The 10,291-nt window shown below is 61.6% G+C and overlaps 1 protein-coding gene across 1 annotated transcript; it reads left to right on the top strand.

The window, feature by feature from the left end:
* Positions 1-6,232, top strand: RELT (RELT TNF receptor). Its single transcript, XM_030886422.2, has 10 exons — positions 1-72; positions 1,297-1,371; positions 1,486-1,655; positions 1,836-1,915; positions 2,490-2,747; positions 3,743-3,826; positions 4,002-4,083; positions 4,198-4,455; positions 4,844-5,042; positions 5,173-6,232. The coding sequence occupies exons 1-10, from the start codon at positions 25-27 to the stop codon at positions 5,218-5,220; spliced, it is 1,302 nt and encodes a 433-aa protein (XP_030742282.1). The 5' UTR covers positions 1-24; the 3' UTR covers positions 5,221-6,232.
* The last annotated feature ends 4,059 nt before the right edge of the window (positions 6,233-10,291 follow it).

The following is a 10,291-nucleotide window of genomic DNA, read 5'->3' as shown; positions in this document are numbered from 1 at the left end:
TCCCCCCACCCCCACCCCGGCCTGATGATGAAGCTGAGCCCACAGCACTGGCCTCTGTCCTGCCTCCTGATGGTGAGCTGGGGAGGGGATGGTGGGGGGCTGAGGAGCCCCGTCCTGAATCCTGCCCCCCAGGCCCTCAGGGAGGAACCCCAGGGTGGGGTGGGCAGAAGTCTGGGGCAGTCCAAGCCTTGGAAGGCCTCCGGCTCCCCCTGCTGCGGGGAGGGGAAGGCGGGGCTTGCTTGCCTTTGTGGACTGGGCGTGGCTGAGGGCAAGATACCTGCTTGCTGTGTGTGGGAACAGTGCCACAGGGAGGTGGGCCTGATCCCAGGGAGAGGGGAAACTGGGCAAAGTGGCCAGGGATTTGCAGTCTGAGACCCTGGGCACCTTAGCTGGGACCCAGGGTCCGGATCCCAGTGTCAAGAGACCAGCCAGCTGCCCAGAATCTTGAGGCACCCGGGTGTACAGCCTCACAGTCTCTGCTGGGGTCCTTGGGGTCCAGTCAGGGGTCCATTGCTGGAAACCCGGGGACAGTGAGAATGTACCCCCTGGCCCAGCAGGTGCTAGAGCCAGGGCCAGGGCCAGCCGAGGTTGCCAGAGTCACTCATGGCAAGAGTGGCTGGCATTGCTCTGAGCCCCCCTGCCCGCTGCCCCAGCCCGGACCAGACTAGAGAACAAGGATCTTCCCTCAGCAGGAGGCATTCAGGGAGACAGCCCCCTCTGGAATGGGAGGCCTCAGGGAGCTCCTGTCCCAGGAGAATAGGCAGGGGGGCACTTTCCTGTGAGACATGCCCTGCCCTGTTTGCCCGGTAAGAAGGGACCAGGTGGTCTGGCGTGGCCCTGGGAGGATGTGGTCCCTGGTGCATCTGCTGCCACCCTACCAGGTCTCCAAGGAGAAGCAGGGTCAGCGAATGACATGCCCAGCTGTGATGGGGGCGGGAGGAGAGCGGGGCCGTAGGAAGTGGGTGGGATTTGGGAGAGAAATTGGGAAGCACATCCTCCTCGCCCCCCTGCTAGTCTGGAAAGCTGTGACTCAGAGCCCCTGAGCCAGCGATCCCAGCTGATCCCAGGGCTTTCCTGCCCTCTCCAGAGCAGACACGAGCTCGAGGCCTGTGTGCATGGATGCAGCCGGCCTGGGCATGACAGTTGCACAGACAGCTGCAGGGATGGCGCTTAGAAGTTCCAGGAGCCTGGCTGGGGTGGCCCTGCATGCTCAGTGTCCCCACCCCAGGGAAGAAGGGGGTGGTGGATGGATGTCACCTGCCTGGACAAACTCCTTCCTGCTCACTGTTCTTTCAGCTGCTGCCCTGGCCACCCACCATTCCAGCGTCAACCTCACCTTGGCAGTGCCCACCTGGGGAGGAGCCCAGCTTGGTGAGCCCAGCCCTGCCCATCTATCCAGCCCTGTGAAGGCTCCTGGGGACCCCAAGGGGAGTGCCCAGGCCCTGTTTCCCCAGCAACCTCAGTCTCACCCTTTCCCTCCCACAGGACCTGAGGTGGGGAGCCCAGTTATGCAGGGCCTGCCCCCCAGGTAGCTTCTCAGCCTCGTGGGGACCCAGCCCATGCCAGCCCCACACCCGCTGCAGCCGTGGAGGGCGACTGGCTGCCCAGGTGGGCTCAGCAACTCGAGACACACTCTGTGGTACCTGCCGGCCTGGGTGAGTCACAGTGGGGAGTGTGGGGAGTGGAGACCGAACCCTGGGTCACCTGTCTCGTCTTGAGAACTGGGATGGGTCAGTACCTAGGAGAGTGCTGGGCAAGAACCCACTGGCCTCTCTGCTCCCCTGCCCCCGACCCCAATGGATTTGGAGAACGAGTAATGTCTTCTCCTTCTGCAGGTGGTTTGCCCTTGATGGGGCCCCCCACATCCCATGTCAGCCCTGCTCCTGGGCCCCTCTGGGTACACAAGGTTGTGATGGTGAGTGGTCAAGTGAGGACTGATGGGGTGGGGGAGGGTCCAACCGAACCCAGGCCCAGCAGCGATAGTCGGGGCACCCAGAGGCCCGCCCTGCGGCCACCGGCCACCAAGAGGAGGCCCTGCAGCATTACTGGCTCTGGGCTCTGCCCACCCTGTTGCTGAGCAAGTGGCAGCCACAGCTGGGCCTGTGCCTCCAGGGCCCCTGGGGCTGGTGGGCTCACATCCTGACCTGTCCCCTCCCTGCAGCCCCTCAGAGACCCAGCCCTCAGGCACCCCCCCTTGCACACCTGTAGGCACACACACCTGCAGGTGTGCACACGCACACACCTCCTCTCACCCACTGAGCCCGTCACCGAGGCTCCACCAACCAGGTGGTCATGGCGTGGGTCCCCAGTATGCCTTCTGCCCACCTCACCCAGCAAGAGCCAAGTACCCCCCCAACCCCCACCCCACCCACCCCCGCCCCTTCCGGCTCAGTATGACAGGCCAGATGGCCGAGAGTGGGGGCTTTTAGGACCTGGGTGCCCAGGGACAGGCCTGACTATCTTCCTCCATCCCCTGCGGTGGTGCTCAGGGCTGGGACACCGGGCCCGTCGTGGCGTGGAGCAGGCCGAGGGGGCCGGAGGTGGTGAGGAGGTGCCGGTGCCCGGGAATGGCACGCGGTCTGGCAGCCCCGAGGAGACGGCGGCGCAGTACGCGGTCATTGCCATCGTGCCGGTCTTCTGCCTCATGGGGCTGCTGGGCATCCTGGTGTGCAACCTGCTGAAGCGGAAGGGCTACCACTGCACTGCCCACAAGGAGGCCGGGCCCGGCCCCAGCGGCCCGGACACTGGTGAGGCCTGGCCGGGGTTGGGAGGGGAGGCACGTGGGGCGGCCTCCACGGGGTGGGGGGCGGGGGGCGAGCAGTAGGACTCTCGGAGCAGAGGAGGATCTACCCACCTGCAGGGCTCTGAGCTCCTTGGGACCTCAGTTCTGTGACTGCCTCCTTGGTACTCAATGCAACCTCTGACCTCTGGCCTCTGGCCTCTGGCCTGGAGCGGGAGGCCTTCCCTGCCTCAAGAGGGCTGGCTGACTAGGGGCAGCTGCCTGGGGCGGGCATTGTGAGGGGCTCAAGTTTCAGCTCCAGGCTGTGGTTTGAGTTACAGCCCTGGAGCCAGGGAGAGAGACCAGTTCTCCTCCCCCAGGCCCTGCCCAACTCCCCCCCCACCCCTCCCACCCCCCGCAGACTAGTAGGATAGGGTGCTGCCACGTGCACATATGAGGGGGCTGCCAAGAGTTGGGGAAACGCCCTATCTTTCACTTTCATTTTCCCATGAACTTTTTGAAGCCCCTCGTGGGAACCTTAGGTTGAGTCAAGATGGGAGCAGTGTTTCCCCAGCCAGTGGGCCAGGGTGGGGTGGGGGCGGAGAGGCAGGAGTTGCAGATAGGCAGAAAGAAGGATGGGAGACTCGGGTCATCCTGCCAGGATGGTGCCAGCCAGGGGCCTCCTTTACCGGCTAGCTAGCTAGCTGCTTTCTGCTGGAGCTGTTCGAGTTCTGGGTAAGGAGGCAGCCCAGAGGAATTCAGATACCCCTGTCCCCAGCCTCTGAGCATCTTGTACTCTTGGGTACAGGAAGCAGTGATGCTGAGCCATAAGGTGCTAATAATAGGCTGCTCTAGGGCCGAGGCCTGAGGCGTGTTGGCTCCAGGGACCCTCACTACCTAAACTCACAGACCTCAGGGAGACCTGGCTGCTGAGTCTGAGTAGGCCTGGGGCGACCTCTGCTGGCAGACTCTGGCATAGCTCCCGCGGCTCCAGGACCCTGGTCCTTTTATTCTCTTCCCCAGGGATCAATCCTGCCTACCGGGCAGAGGACCCCACTGAGGACGACACCATCGGCGTTCTGGTGCGCCTAATCACTGAGAAGAAAGGTGAGGGGAGGCTCTGACATGCCTCAGCCTGCCCGAGTCACCTCTGCCGGCAGCGTGGCCCTTTCCCTCCAGTTTGCTCATTGAGGGTGAGGGTGGCAGGGAGTAGGTAGGGGGTGTTGGGGAGGGTGCGTCCACTGGGCGCCCAGGGCTGGGTTCTGACTACGGCTGCCCACAGAGAACGCGGCGGCCCTGGAGGAGCTGCTGAGAGATTATCACAGCAAACAGCTGGTGCAGACAAGTCACAAGCCTGTGCCCAGGTGAGCAGGCAGGTGGGACAGGCTTTTGTCACCGACCCCCACCTCCCACCTCCTGGTCTCCTGGTCCTCAGCTGCCCAGCGACTGCCCCTCGCATGTGTGGTTTTGTGTTGCAGGCTACCACCGGGCCGCCCCAACATGCCACATGTCTGCCCGCACCGCCACCACCTGCACACGGTTCAGGGCTTGGCCTCCCTCTCCGGCCCCTGCTGCTCCCGATGTAGCCAGAAGAAGTGGCCTGAGGTCCTGCTGTCCCCTGAGGCTGCAGCAGCCACCACGCCTGCCCCCAGCTTCCTGTCCAGCTCAACCCGGGTTCCCAAGGCCGGGGCCAAGGGGGGGCGCCAAGGGGAGATCACCATTCTGTCGGTGGGCAGGTGAGGCAGGCCCAGGGACTGGGGGTGGGGGATAGTCAGGGTGGAACCCCCTTCCTGGGCTTCTGGGAGGTGGCCAGAGAGAAGTCCAGTGCTCCTAGCTGGGCTGCCCTATATGGAGCTCTTGAATGCTGAAGGCAGGCAGGATAGTAGAGGAACAACTGGGCCCCTTAAGGCAAGGGATAGTCTATTTGCCATCTGGGGTGGGCGTGCAGGGCTCAGGGGCTGGGTACAGGAAGCCGATTGAACCCTGCAGGTGGAAGGGCATTGGGAAGGGCTGGGTATGACAAGGTCAAAGGTTGACGCATGAATTTGCTGCATGATGCTGAGCCCAGGGTGCTGGCACTTCCCATCTCTAACGGGGGTGTGGGGGCACCACCTTGCCTCACAGGTTCCGTGTGGCTCGAATTCCTGAGCAGCGGACAAGTTCAGGGACCTCTGAGGTGAAGACCATCACAGAGGCTGGGCCCTCAGGGGCCAACTCCCCCGACTCCTTGCGGGCAGGCCCCCCGCTGGAGCAGCGGACGCTGTTGGGCTGCGGCCCGAGCCACTCGAAGTGGCCGAAGCCTCCGATGGAGAACAAGCCTGAGGTGAGGGCCAAAGAGGGGAGGGGCCTGTTGGTTCCCGGGACAACCCTGACCAAAGGCAGACAGAGTTCAGGGGGCTGTGGGCAGGTAGAAGGCCCCTGGTCAGCACCCGACCCTTCCATCTGTCCCCCAGGAGAACTGCTATGTGGTCCGCCTAAGCGAGAGCAACCTCGTCATCTGAAGGACTGACTGGCCGCAGGATACCGAACCCTGCCCTGGAAGGTCCCTGAGGGATCCTGGAGGAGGAAGAGCTGCATCTGGGCCTGTGCCAACCAGCAGTAATGGCCAGGCAGACAGCACCCACTGTAGAGGCCAAGGCCTGGAGGTGGGACCGTGCCCCAGCAAGGAGGCAGGCTGACTGGCCATGTGTGCAGCAGAGGGGACCCACCGCAGGCCCCTGCTGCCCTGCCCCTTCCCTGCAGGAGCCCCCTGCTCGGCCCTGGCCAGATCCTCAGAGCCAGCAGGGCCCTTTCTATCAACTGGGGGCCTCACCTCGGTAGGGAGCGGACCCTCGGCCCGCTACTCCCAGCCCCACTCTTACTTCCGTCCAGGGCCCCAGACAGTTGGGCCTCCTCCTCCTCTTCTGGCAGGTCCTGTAAAGGGGTGAGGGAAACACCAGGAAGCCCTTAGTGGGGGTTGAGTTCCTGACAGCCCCAGGGAGCAGCAGGGTCCCAGTGTCTGGCTTTTGAGTGGGGAGAGGGCAGCTCGGCTGGGGCCAGTGCGGGGGAGGAGCTTGAGTCTCTGCCTTGCCCCACATCAGTACCTTTCTCTGGCCCCCGTTTTAGCTGCCGCCTGCTTCAAGGTCCTAGTGAGCCTGTTCCAGCCCTGGCTTAATGCATGTGCACCTGCCCCGCCCCTCCTCTTCACCCTTCCTAACGAAGGGGCAGCAGGCTTACCCGGGCAGAGCCCCTGGCTGCCCAGGACCTCAGGAGCTTGCTGCTGGTAAGGGGGCCAGAGAAGCACCTCTGACCACGGTGGTTCCCGTGTCCCTGTGGTGTTGGCACATTGGTTCCCCCACCTTGGGCAGTGCAGGCGACTGCCTGATGACCCGTGACCCGACCATACACTGGTTATTTATGTGGTGCCGTGCAGGCGCGGGCCCACTGCTACCACCGCATTTCTCTTATTTATTGAAACTTGGCTTTTGTGCCCCCGTCCATCCGTCTTCTGAACAATAAATGGTGGGAAAGTGGTGTTGGGAGGAACTGCTTCCCGCCCCCATGCCTCCTCAGGTTGTCAGCGTTTGCCCCCTCGTGCTGGGCAGGCCCCCCTCCTGCACCCACTCCTGGCAGGCGGGCCTCTGAGCCTCTCCCATCTCCACAGAAACAGAACGAGCACTGCCTATGCCACCCAGACAGTCCGCACAGCCACGCGTTCCACAAGCAGCGCGGCGCTGCAGCCGGGTCAGCGGAGCTTGCAGGGCTGCGGCCGGGTCAGCGGAGCTCGCAGGGCTGTGGCCGGCCTCCCTGCCGAGGCGCCTCCAGGCAGAGCCCGTCCTCTGCAGTCTGTCAGCAACCGAGCACCCGTGCTCACGCCGCCCAGGGCGGGCGGGCACAGGAAACGGTGGGACTCACATTTCAACCACACGAGTGAGCGTTGTAGCTGACCCAGGACCATCCCAAATATTTCCACGTCAACATGAAACGAAAAGTACCGTTAACAAGCTACGTCCATTGCGTTTGGGACTATGACGCCTTCAAATCCGGCGGTGTTCTCCCACATGAAGCACCCTGGGAGTGCTTCTCAAAGCCAGCGTGGCTGCCCAGGGCGGCTCCTGAGGAAGTGCATGCCCCGTGGAAGGGAGCGTGTGTTCCAGGCAGAGGGGACAAGGTGTGGAAAGGCCAGGGACCGCCAGGGACGCGGAGAGCTGGAGAACTCAGGAGGGCACTGACAGAGGCGTGGAGAAACCCGGGCCGGAGGGCAGCAGAGGGCTCTGGGAAGCCACGAGCTTCACAGCACAGGTGCTGAGGACCCGTTGTTCACGGGGGAGTAGGCTGCAGCAGCGGCCTCATGACGAGGCTGTGGCCGGGCCACGTAGGTGTGACCAGGAGAAAGGAAGGGCCCCAGTGAGAGTCCAGGAACAGTCGTGCTGGCCTTTGCAACGGAATGAGGGCCAGCGGCTGGGCCATGTGAAGGTTGGGAGACAGGAGTGGCCATCTTGGGGCAGTCATCAGGGCCTGTGGGAGGGCGCTGGCTGTGAAGCTCTGCAGAGACAGACCCGGGCTGAGATCCCATCTAGGGTGGGGAGTGGGGGACAAGGTCCTTGGGCTACCCAGGGGCAGGGGAGAGATGGTCTCCCTGCAGGGGAGGTGGGGAGGAGGCCGGGTGCTTCAGGCTCAGTCAGCTCCGAGGTGGGTGGAAGGCCCCTCAAGAGGCAGTGAGGGCGGGCCGGGCCCCCAGGGCTGGGGTGGTGTGTGGCCAGCTCCCTGCAGAAGCCTGTCAGCGGGGCTGGGGAAGGCTAAGAGAGTAATTTTTAAAAGCGACACATCACAGTTGCTGCCACATAAGAGAGTTCCTGGATCAGGGGCAGGGCACTTGCATCAGAAGGTCATTTAAACTCTGGCAGGGTCAACATCTGTTAAGTTTTTAAAGGTGGAAGGTGACATTTAAGTGCGAGGGGAGGTGGGCCTGGTGAGAGCGGGAGCCAGGGGCGCAGGGGCTGAGGGGTGGCCGTGCTGGGGCTGGAGGCCAAGCTTCACTGAATAGAGCTGAGCTGAGGACACCCCACCTTAGGCCTTGCTGGGCAGATGGCAAAGGCTCCGACCTCTCCCAGGGGACCCGGCATTGTGCCGGTCACTTAAACTCTAGTTGGGGGGCTCTTCCAGCAGGCGGTGGGTGGGGTGGGGTGGGGCAGAAAAGAGGTACCAGAGGACCCACCGCTTCACCTGCAGTTCCAGATGGAGGCAAGAACAGGGGCTTAGACGCCAGGAAGAATTTCCTAGAGTAGCAAAGTTTAGCCAAGTCTAGGGTCCAAGTGTATCAGCAGTGCACCCCAGGAAACTCTTTGGGGCCACCAGGGTACACCTGACACCCCTGTGCGACGCACTGCATCTCAAGGCTGGGTTTTGCAAACCTGGCTGTACCCACAGCAAATCAACTTGGGGGATGGGGACCAGAATGAGTGCCACCTGACGGACAGGGTGGGAGGCTGGGCCCTATCCACCCTGATCTCAGTCTCCCTCATGGGAAGTCTGGCCCGGCCTCCAGGTAAGGGACATCCCCCTCCCAGTGCTGGGCCCCAAGGCAAGCGCTGTGGTCCCCTCCGTGGCCAGCTCCCCATGGAGCAGGCTGGGTGAGATGAGATAGAATGGGCCCCTACCCTCAGCCTTCAGGGCCTCCACCCTCCCCGGCTTGCCCCTTGCCGCCCAGTAGGGGAGAGAGCGGAAGGCAGGGTGAGTTCTGCGACTTCTTCCTGCATCACCCCTCCCCAGCCTGCTCCTTATCCTCCGCTCCACCCTGCCTTGTGGCTGACATCGCCCCTTGTGTGTGTGCCCCCCCCTCCCCCTGTGAGGTGCCCCCACTCTGACAGTCCCTCCCCACCACAGGCGGCAGTGTGGAAGGGAAGCCTGGGGCGGGGCCACAGCAGCACAGGGCGAAGTTGGACAGTTCAAATTCCCTGTGCAATAAGCTGGTTAAGCATTTGATTAAACAAAGAGCTGGTATCTCACCAACCAGAGGCTCCTCAGAAGGGCGACTGCTTCCTAGTCACAGCTTGAAGCCTGCGCAGAGCCCGCTAGTCTGCACCGTGGACGGAGTCCAGGGAGCCAGGTCAGTCTTCCCTTGGTTTGCCCGGGAGCCGTCTCTCAGCTGAGTTCCTGGAGGCCAGGGGGGCAGACCCAGGGTGGGGTCAGGCGGAGATGGCAGACATGCCTGGGCATGGGGACAAGCTCGATCCAGGAGATAATGTGTGTGGGGAGGGAGGCCACAAGTCACCCTCAGCTCTGGTTATAACCCACCATGCCTTCCCAGCTGGCATGGACCCAGTAGGAAGCTCAGGCTGTGCCTCCTCCGGCATGGGCAGGGAGATGGGGGGGGGGGGCAGGCTGCGAGGATTGTTGCCCCGAGTGCACAGATAGGCACGTCACATCTCCCTCTCCCTCAACCAAGGTGAGACTTGCAAGCCGGACGTGCCCCATCATAGTGCCCCCGCAGAGTAAAGATTTCATGACGGGAGAGCAAGTTTGGATCAAGGGGGAATACCCAGGGAACCTGCTGGCCCAAGTTGTAGCCTTCTGAAGGCCCTCACCCAAGAATCACTCCAGGCTGGTCACCTAGGGTTTTTCCTTTTTTGGAAACTTTTTTTAATAGTTATTGAATGTTCTACAGCTTACAGTAAATATCATAGTTACAAATTCTTGGCTTCAATCTTTCAGAATGATCACTATCTGATCTTCAAAATAAAACGCAAAACCCAAAAGAACCCCAAACAACAAACAAAAGCAGATTTACACTTCATACACACGTGAGGCCGGGCTTTCGGATCTCCACTCCAGTCTGGGTTTCAAAAACACCTGTACGTTCTTTGATCAAACTACGTGGAAGACACCGGTCAAAGGTTTTTAATCATCATTATTTTAAATGATTTTATTTCTTTTTAAAATGGATTCCAATAAAATTTAAAAATTAGACTCCAACCTGTAGATTAAAATGAATTAAAAAATACAAAATCATATACAATGCTCTCTCACAGGGATGTTACATGCCATGAGAACAGGTTTCTGTCACGTGATATGAAACAGGGACACAGAAGCCTTGAAGGGGACAGGGGACAGGCCCTTGGACTTTTCAGGGTCATCATGGACAATCCCAAACTGCTCAAGGCCTGGCCTTATCAGCCTGTTAACCAGGAGGAAGTTGACCCCCACACGCCACAATTTGGGTGACCCAAAGGGGCCTCGGCCAGCCCCACTCTGGCCCTGGCCCTGGGCGTGAGGAGCAAGGGTGGAGCCTGGAGATGCTGGTCTTGTTGGGGTCAGACTGGAAGCTGACTTCGCCCATTTGTTAGCCTGGTACTTTTCTGGAAGGAAACCCCCTGGCTCCCAGGGGCTGGAATGGTGCAGGGCCTCACTGCCACAGCGGGGATTACACACACAGGACTCTGAACACAGCCATGGGGGTGGAGGTGCCACAGCTGCCCTGGCTGGTTTTGTGGCAGCCAGTTCCAACCCCTGGGCTCCCCATCTGGCCTCTGGGCTGGACTCAACAGCATGCAAGATGGCAACTCCCCACCAGGGAGACTGAGGGAGTGGGCT

Source organism: Echinops telfairi, unplaced genomic scaffold, assembly GCF_000313985.2.
Source record: "Echinops telfairi isolate 266 unplaced genomic scaffold, ASM31398v2 ScPeMD7_1713;HRSCAF=2227, whole genome shotgun sequence".
NCBI lineage: Eukaryota > Metazoa > Chordata > Mammalia > Afrosoricida > Tenrecidae > Echinops > Echinops telfairi.
Note: the sequence above shows the minus strand (reverse complement) of the source record. Positions and strands in the feature narration are given on the sequence as shown.